The sequence below is a fragment of the Chiloscyllium plagiosum genome, unplaced genomic scaffold, assembly GCF_004010195.1.
Source record: "Chiloscyllium plagiosum isolate BGI_BamShark_2017 unplaced genomic scaffold, ASM401019v2 scaf_5858, whole genome shotgun sequence".
Lineage (NCBI taxonomy): Eukaryota > Metazoa > Chordata > Chondrichthyes > Orectolobiformes > Hemiscylliidae > Chiloscyllium > Chiloscyllium plagiosum.
The window spans coordinates 3623-13283 of NW_025213409.1; the positions used below are offsets into that span (position 1 = coordinate 3623).

Here is a 9661-nt window from a genome sequence, read left to right on the forward strand (position 1 = left end):
AACACAATTGAGCTCTTGGAAGCCGACGTACCCCTCGTTGCATTAGAGCCAGTCTCAATACCAGAAACTTGCCTGTTCATGCTACGTTCCCCTAAGAATCTGTCACCCCCTACATTTTACAAAACAGCATACCTGTTTGAAATGGGTATAGCTACAAAAGACTTCTGCACCAGCTGCCTACCTCTCTTACCTTTCCTGGAGTTAACCCATCTATGTGACCGTATCTGAGACGTCCCCCTTCCTATAATTGCCATCCATCACATACTGTTGCTGTTGCAAATTCCTCATCGCTTCTAACTGTCTCTCCAACCGATCCACTCGATCTGATAAGATTCGCAATCAACAGCATTTATGGCAGATATAATCCACAGTAACCCTTAAACTCTCTCTAAACTCCCACATCTGACAAGAAGTACATATTAAAGGCCATTTTTGCACCTTCACATTCTACAGACCCAGAAAATAACAACGCCTTATTCTTCTACAAAACACTGCCCCAGGTTAAATTACTAATTATGGATTATATTTTAAGTTTAATCAAGAGAAATATCTCCAAAAACATAATCAAGAAAGAACCTACTCTACTTACTACTGCAGCCTTTCTGTTGGACACACTTAAAACAACGATTAACTTATTGGTTTCTGCGCTGTGAACTTCACCCAAACCGGTTCCCCCAAGATCAGTTATGAATTTCACTGCTTGTTAATTTTCCCAGAGGCACTCCAATGTCCAGCGATACAAGAATCAAACAGCAAAGACATTAACTGTGCAGGTTCTCTCTCTCTCTCTCTCTCTCTCCTGCACTGTCCTCACCATGTGCTGTCTATTGTCGGTCCTTCTCCCTTTTAAAACTGCTGTTGTTTTGACTTTTTTCTCCAGAGTTTCAAAACAATGTAACAGTGTATAAACCAGGAATTGCTGCTCCTGAGATTCGAGGAAATCACCTCCAGCACCTAAAATACCTCAAAAAGGAGCAGCTGTTACAGCCAGAAATGTTTCCCATCCTCCATCTTGGATTACCCAGAATCCCACACTTCAAAATATTAACAGGAAAAGACAGGGTAGATAAAGATAAACTATTTCCACTGGTTGGGGATTGTAGAACTAGGGCATTGTCTGAGGATTAGGGTCAAACCGTTCAGGAGAGATGTCAGGAGATTTCTATACACAAAGGTTGGGAGAGGTTTGGAACTCCTTTCACAAATGGTACTGGATGCTGGATCTTTTGTTCATATTAAATCTGCGATAGTTGGTTTTGTTAAACAAAGGTATCAGTGATATGGGCCATAGGCAGGCATATGGAGTTAGGCCACAGATCTGCAATGACCTCATTGAATGGTGGATCAGGCTGAGGGGCTGAATGGCTTACTCCTGCTCTGATTTACCAAAGATGATAAAATTAGTCTGAGGTTCTACTGAATATCAAGGTAGGCAATACAATGTGTTGGGTGGGATAAGTAAACTTTACTGATTCCTGTTCTGGCATTCTCATCTTGTGATATGATTGACACCATTCCCTGACCTTGGAAATTAGTAACTGACAAAACCATTCTTCACCTGACAGGGAAGTCAAAACATTCCTTTCCAAAGTAAAGGAGTGAAGAAACGGAGTGAAGATTCCTCGTCATTCTTCTAACCATCTCTTGTTGCTTTCCTTCCAGATTAGGCGCCGAGGTTGGGAAAGGAAGTGAAGGTACCTGCATGGGAAAACACTTTCGTTTGGGATTCATGACACTGCCTGCTCCTCAGGATCGCCTGCCACATCCCTGTGCCAGTGGCTTTTCTGTCAGGTCTCAGTCCCTTCACTCTGTTGGAGGTGGCGATGATGAAAGTCACACCTGTGCTCGCAAACAGCCACCTCCGAAACCCAAGCGAGATCCAAGTACCAAGCTCAGTATCTCAGCTGAAACTGTCAATGTGGGATTTGTAGCAACGTCAGCAACAGGAGGAATACCAGGAGCAGGAGGGACACCAGGAGCAGCAGGAACACCAGGAGCAGGAGGTCTACCAGGAGCAGCAGGAACACCAGGAGGAGCAGGAGGGACACCAGGAGCAGCAGGAACACCAGGAGCAGGAGGGATACCAGAAACAGGAGGAACATCAGGAGCAGGAGGGACACCAGTGTCAACTGGAACAGCACTGAAAGAGCAAGACAAAAATGCAGGTGAACAAATCTTCCACCTAAATGTTTATTAAAGTATTCCTGATACATCTGTCTTACTGTTGGCAGCGGTTGACACTGAGCACTATCAGAGATGGGAAGAAGCTCAGTTTCCAGGCCTCGGTGAGATGAGGTAAGAAGGCAAGATGACAAATAATCCTTTTGGGAGCATCTGAAAGAAGCTTTTCAACTGGTATATTTCACAACATTCACAACATGAAGAACATAATTTTTTTTACGGTATAAGGAGAGAATCTTGGTTGCTTGCCTCTGATTGGAAGAGACATTGAAATCATTGAAATGATACAGCATAGAAGGCCCATTTGGCCCATCTTGTCCATGCTGACACTAAGACACCCAGCTGCCCTTTCTAATCCCATCTTCCTGCTCACAGCCCAGGGTCCTGCTGCTTATCGTACCTAAGGGGCAGATTCAGGGATTCTTTGAAAACATTTGGGCTCTCTGCCTCCACCTCAAACTCAGGTGGCAAATTCTGAACCCCCCCATCCCCCCCATCCTCACATTCCCTCTATTCCTTCTGCCATTTATCATGGAGAACATACTAATTAGATACTGACTGACAGATAACTGCAAGGCTTTGTTAAATGTGATTGACTCTGATTACTGCAGACATTGTTCTGAGGAATGAAGCAGAGAATAGCTGTCATCTATTTTGTAACAGATACAATGTGTGTAAATGTCCTTTCTGTTTACAAGGAATAGGCTCCTATATGTTCATACATACTGCTTCCTGCATGTAGGGGAATGTCACATTGCACTCTCAGCTGATAAGTTTAAATTGTAGAATGCCCAGTATTATTTGCCAAATACCGACCAAACACAGAATCACACTTAATATTGGACAAGTTCTGAGCTTTGCAACCATTGGTTGGTTAGATACTATCTGTACCTTACCCTAATCGTGTGGTTAGCACTGCTGCCTCACAGCGCCAGAGACCCGGGTTCAATTCCCGCCTCAGGCGACTGTCTGTGTGGAGTTTGCACGTTCTCCCCGTGTCTGCGTGGGTTTCCTCTGGGTGCTCTGGTTTCCTCCCACAGTCCAAAGATGTGCAGGTTAGGTGAATTGGCTGTGCTAAATTGCCCGTAGTGTTAGGTGAAGGGGTAAATGTAGGGGGGTGGGTTGCTCTTCGGCGGGTCGGTGTGGACTTGTTGGGCCGAAGGGCCTGTTTCCACACTGTAAGTAATCTAATCTAAACTGATCCAGAATGTCTTTGACTCATCAGCAGCACCTTGTCAATGACATGTGGACTCTGTTGTGAATCAGTTCCAGAACTGTTGATCGTGTTACTGATTAGATTCATAGATAAATCGGTTTTAATTCCTCAGACATGTTTGCCAATTGAAGGCTGACTTCCAAAGAAACAAAACATGAAGAGATAATCGATACGGGACAGTTTGGCACTTTTTGAGTTTTTTTTCTGCTATTACTGAAAGCAATATGAAGATGTTATGGAGGCCTTTAACTTTCCAAATGTTGACTGGAAATACTATAGTTCAAGAACTTTAAATGGGTCAGTTTTTGTCCAATGTGTGCGGGCGGGTTTCCTGACATAGTATGTAGACAGGCCAACAAGGGGCGAGGCCACATTAGATTTGGTACTGGGTAATGAGCCCGGCCAGGTGTTAGACTTGGAAGTAGGTGACCACTTTGGTGATAGTGACCACAATTCAATTATGTTTACTTTGGCGATGGAAAGGGATAGGTATATATTGCAGGGCAAGAGTTATTGCTGGGAGAAAGGAAATTACAATGCGATTAGGCAAGATTTAGGATGCATAGGATGGGGAAGGAAACTGCCGGGGATGGGCACAATAGAAATGTGGACCTTATTCAAGGAACAACTACTGCATGTCTTTGATAAGTACGTACCTGTCAGGCAGGGAGGAAGTTCTTGAGCGAGGGACCTGTAGTTTCCTCAGGAAGTTGAATCTCTTTCAAGAGGAAGAAGGCGGCTTATGTTAGGATGAGATGTGAAGGCTCAGTTAGACTTGAGAATTACAAGTTAGCCAGGAAAGACCGAAAGAGAGGGCTAGGAAGAGCCAGAAGAAGTCATGAGAAGTCGTTGGTGGATAGGATCAAGGAAAACCGGAAGGCTTTCTATAGGGATATCAGGAATAAAAGAATGATTAGAATAAGGTTAGGGCCAGTCAAGGATAGTTGTGGGAAAAGGAGATTGGGGAAGTGCAAAATGAATACTTTTTATCAGTATTCACAGTCGAAAAAGACAATGTTGTCAAGGAGAATACTGAGATACAGTCTACTGGACTGGATGGGATTGAGGTTCACAAGGGGGAGGTGTTAGCAATTCTGGAAAGTGTGAAAATAGATAAGTCCCCAGGGCCGGATGGGATTTATCCTCGGATTCTCTGGGAAGCCAGGGAGGAGATTGTCAAGCCTTTGGTTTTGATCTTTATGTCATCACTGTCTACAGGAACTGCAGGGGATGGGCACAATAGAAATGTGGAGCTTATTCAAGGAACAGCTACTGGGTGTCCTTGATAAGTATGTACCTGTCAGACAGGGAGGAAGTTCTTGAGCGAGGGACCTGTAGTTTACTAAGGAAGTTGAATCTCTTGTCAAGAGGAAGAAGGCGGCTTATGTTAGGATGAGATGTGAAGGCTCAGTTAGGACGCTTGAGAGTTACAAGTTAGTCAGGAAAGCCCTAAAGAGAGAGCTAAGAAGAGCCAGAAGAGGACATGAGAAGTCGTTGGTGGATAGGATCAAGGAAAACCGGAAGGTTTTCTATAGGGATATCAGGAAAAAAGAATGATTAGAATAAGGTTAGGACCAGTCAAGGATAGTTGTGGGAAAAGGAGGTAGGGGAAGTGCAAAATGAATACTTTTCATCAGTATTCACACTCGAAAAAGACAATGTTGTGGAGGAGAATACTGAGATACAAGCTACTGGACTGGATGGGATTGGGGTTCACAAGGAGGAGGTGTTGGCAATTCTGGAAAGTGTGAAAATAGATAAGTCCCTGGGGCCGGATGGGATTTATCCTAGGATTCTCTGGGAAGCCAGGGAGGAGATTGCAGAGCCTTTGGCTTTGATCTTTACATCATCACTGCCTACAGGAATAGTGTCAGAAGACTGGAGGATAGCAAATGTTGTTCCCTTGTTCAAGAAGGGAAGTAGAGACAATCCTGGTAATTATAGAGCTGTGAGCCTTACTTCGGTTGTGGGTAAAGTGTTGGAAAAGGGTATAAGAGATAGGATTTATAATCATCTAGAAAGGAATAAGTTGATTAGGGATAGTCAACATGGCCTTGTGAAGGGTAGGTCATTCCTCACAAACCTTATTGAATTCTTTGAGAAGGTGAACAAACAGGTGGGTGAGAGTAAAGCGGTTAATGTGGTGTATATGGATTTCAGTAAGGTGTTTGATAAGGTTCCCCATGGTAGGAGATTACACAAAATACAGAGGCATGGGATTGAGGGTGATTTAATGGTTGGATCAGAAGTTGGCTAGCTGTAAGAAGACAGAGGGTGGTGGTTGATGGGAAATGTTCACCGCAGGGATCTGTTTTGGGTACACTACTGTTTGTCATTTTTGTAAATGACCTGGATGAGGGTGTAGAAGGATGGGTTAGTAAATTTGCAGATGACACTAAGGTCGGGGGAGTTGTAGGTAGTGCTGAAGGATGTTGCAGGTTACAGAGGGACGTAGATAAGCTGCAGATCTGGGCTGAGAGGTGGCAAATGGAGTTTAATGCGGAAAAGTGTGAGGTGATTCACTTTGGAAGGAGTAACAGGAATGCAGAGTACTGGGCTAATGGTAAGATTCTTGGTAGTGTAGGTGAGCAGAGAGATCTCGTGTCCAGATACACAGATCCCTGAAAGCTGCCACCCAGATTGATAGGGTTGTTAAGAAGGCATACAGTGTTTTAGCTTTTATTGGTAAAGGGATTGAGTTCTGGAACCAGGAGGTTATGCTGCAGCTGTACAAAGCTCTGGTACGGCCGCACTTGGAGTATTGTGTACAGTTCTGGTCACCGCATTATAAGAAGGATGTGGAAGCTTTGGAAAGGGTGCAGAGGAGGTTTCCTAGGATGTTGCCTGGTATGGAGGGAATGTCTTACAAGGAAAGGCTGAGGGTACTTGAGGCTGTTTTCGTTAGAGAGAAGGTTGAGAGGTGACTTAATTGAGGCATTTAAGATAATCAGAGGGTTAGATAGGGTGGACAGGGAGAGCCTTCTTCCTAGGATGGTGAAGGCAAATACAAGGGGACACAGCTTTAAATTGAGGGGTGATCAATATAGGACAGAGGTAGGTTCTTTACTCAGAGAGTAGTAGGGGTGTGGAACAGCCTGCCTGCAACAGTAGTAGACTCGCCAACTTTAAGGGCATTTAAACGATCACTGGATAGCATAAGGATGAGAATGGGATAGTGTAGGTTAGATGGGCTTCAGATTGGTTCCACAGGTCAGTGCAACATCGAGGGCTGAAGGGCCTGTATTGCGCTGTAACATTCAATGTTCTATATTTTAAAAAAGATCTGGAACGGTTATATTTCATAGAACATTATAGAACATAGAACATTACAGTGCAGTACAGGCCCTTCGGCCCTCGATGTTGTGCCGACCTGTCATACTAATCTGAAGCCCATCCCACCTACACTATTCCACGTACGTCCATATGCCTGTCCAATTATGACTTAAATGTACTTAAAGTTCTTCACTTTCCATATTCAATTTGTCATTAACCTTGTCCTACCCAAGAGCTGCTCAGGTCTAACCTTTGAAGGGGGGGAGAACCATTCACTGCAAAATGCGCTTGCTGATATCTCACAGTCTGTTTTATGCTGAGATCTTGATACAGCCTCCAGGTTATAGGTCAGATCGAGCTCTTATGGCACACTGGTAATGCCATTTCCTCTGAGCCAGGAGGCCGGGGTTCAAGTACCACCAGCTCCAGAGGTATGTAAAAACATCTCTGAACAGGTGTATTAGGAAAATATCTATAAGTATTAGCCTTGTGGTATTATCACTGGGCTGTTACTCCAGAGTCGAGAGTGTGGTGCTGGAAAAACACAGCAGGTCAGGCAGCATCCGAGGAGCAAGAGAATCGACGTTTCGGGCATAAGCCCCTCATCAGGAATGTTAATCCAGAGACCCAGGTGATGTTCTGGGGACCTGGGCTTGAATCCTGCAACACAGGAGATGGCGGATTTTGAATTCAATACAAATCTGGAATAAGAGTCTAATGATGGCCATGAATCCATTGTTGATTGTCAGAAAACCCCATCTGGTTCACTGAGGCCCTTTAGGGAAGGAAACTGCCACCCTTATCCAGGTTGGCCTATATGTGACTCCAGACCCACAGCAATGGGGGTTGACTCTTAACTGCCTTCTGGCCAATTAGGGATGGGCAATAGATACTGGCTGAGCCAGTGACTCCCTCATCCTGTGAATGAATAAAAAAAGTAGATATCAGGCAATGTGAGTAACTCTGGAACAACGGACACCACTGAACTCTAGCAGATACTCCCAGTGGATCAGCGACTGTAATCCTCACTCAAACCAATAAGAGAGCTGACCCCTAGAAAACCAAACTGTCCCCTGCTCCTCCCAGAAAACTGTAGAGCTCATATGATTTACAGAGAGGCATCCAGCCAGGCGATGGCAACATGTCCTCCCATCTTTCTATAAGGGGTCGGTGAGCTGACTTTGCAGAACTTTGCCTGGAATTTCCTCTTGTCATCAGCAGCAACATGGAAGAGGGTGTTCAGCTGGAGGAACACTAGGAAAGTCAGCAGCTTGAGTTCGGTTCATGGTAGGGTCATAGAGGCCTACGGCACAGGAAAAAGCCTGTCGGCCCATCGAGTGTGTGGAGTTAGAAGCCGTGGGGAAAGAGGCTGAGGTGGGTTGATAACAAGGCACTGAGTGGCCATCAGCTGACTCCTTGTCCTTTAACCAGGCAATGATTACATTGGACTAAGGGACAGCCCCCAGTGCTCAAGCTGTGCATACAGATTTGCCTGTCAAGCATGGTGACAGGCCTGCTCAGAGATAAAGACAATCCCAGAGATAGGACCCTGAATAAACGCCACTTAAGGAGGAAGGATGGAAAGACCATCTCAGACAGACGGCAGAGATCGTTTCTTTACTCAGAGAGCAGTAGGGGCATGGAACGGCCAGCCTATAACAGTAGTAGACTCGCCAACTTTAAGGGCATTTAAATGGTCATTGGATAAGTGTATGGATGATAATGGAATAGTGTAGGATAGATGGGCTTTAGATTGGTTTCACAGATCGGTGCAACATCAAGGGCCGAGGGGCCTGTACTGTGCTGGAATGTTGTATGTTTTATGAGCACAACTACCTTCTCCCCGGAGTTGATTCCTGTCAGGGCGAGAAGATGGTGCGGTTTGGGGTCTCAGAGCCCAACACCTCCAGGAGAACAGGACTCCAGCCCGGAGAAGCATTCTCGGGGTAAATCGACAAGTTAGCCTCCCGAATACTCTCTGAAATGGCTTTCAGCTCACAAGTTGTCAAATCCCAGTGGTCAGATACCCCACGGTCATCACTCATTCATGCAGCTCTTCCAGAACTTGAAACAAACACGTGAACTCTGTTGGCAATATACTTCCTATTTTATTAGTGATGTGGAGGAGCCGGAGTTGGACTGGGGTGGACAAAGTTAAAAATCACACAACACCAGGTTATAGTCCAACAGGTTTATTTGGAAGCACTAGCTTTCGGAGCGACGCTCCTTCATCAGGTAGTTGTGAAGTAGGATCATAAGACACAGAATTTACAGCAAAAGATTACAGTGTCATACAATTGAAACAATATATTAAACAAACCTAGATTACTGTTAAGTCTTTTATCTTTTAGAATGGTGATGCAGGTTTAGGTTCATTAATATGTAAGTCCCAGAACTTCTTTTAAATCACATTCTCGAGATAACTTAAGGTTTTATTTAAAAAATGACATCTCAGTCCAGACAATGCATTAAAGGTGTGAGGTCAGAGTCTGTCTGTATTCCAATTTTGAGTCAGACTGGTTCTGTTTTTAATGTAGGAATTAATGAATACACAGATTGCCTGCCTGCAGATTGTGTGCTTTTTGAGCAAAATTGAATGTATCTGCAAATATAATTCTGCAAAAGCAAATTCATCCCATAGCCTTATATGTGTGCGTGCGTCTGTGAGAGAGAACATGAATATTTGCATGTGAGTGTATACATGTGAGTGTGAGTGCATGTAAAAGAGGGTGCATTTGTGTGTGTATGCTTGGTAAAGTATGTGTGTGAGTGTCAATAGTGTGGTACTGGAAACGTGCAGCAGGTCAGGCAGCATCAGACAACCAGGATGGTCGATGTTCCGGGCAAAATACGTTTGTGAGAACGTGTGTGTGTGTATGTGGGTGTGAGTGGGTGTGTGTGTGTGTGTGGGTGTGTGTGTGTGAGTGGGTATGTGTGTGTATGTGGGTGTGTGTGGGTGTGTGTGAGTGTGTGTGTGTGAGTGTGTGGGTG

At 44.7% G+C, this 9661-nt stretch overlaps 1 protein-coding gene across 1 annotated transcript in view; it reads left to right on the forward strand.

Annotated features, from left to right (window-relative positions):
• Positions 1-1662: 1662 nt before the first annotated feature.
• LOC122547628 (neuronal tyrosine-phosphorylated phosphoinositide-3-kinase adapter 2-like) overlaps positions 1663-9661 on the forward strand; it is a gene marked incomplete at its 5' end in the record, with an annotated part of 27043 nt that continues 19044 nt past the window's right edge. The window contains one exon of the mRNA XM_043686231.1: positions 1663-2165. Within this exon, the coding sequence (XP_043542166.1) occupies positions 1663-2165 (503 nt within the window). The remainder of the gene's footprint in view (positions 2166-9661) is intronic.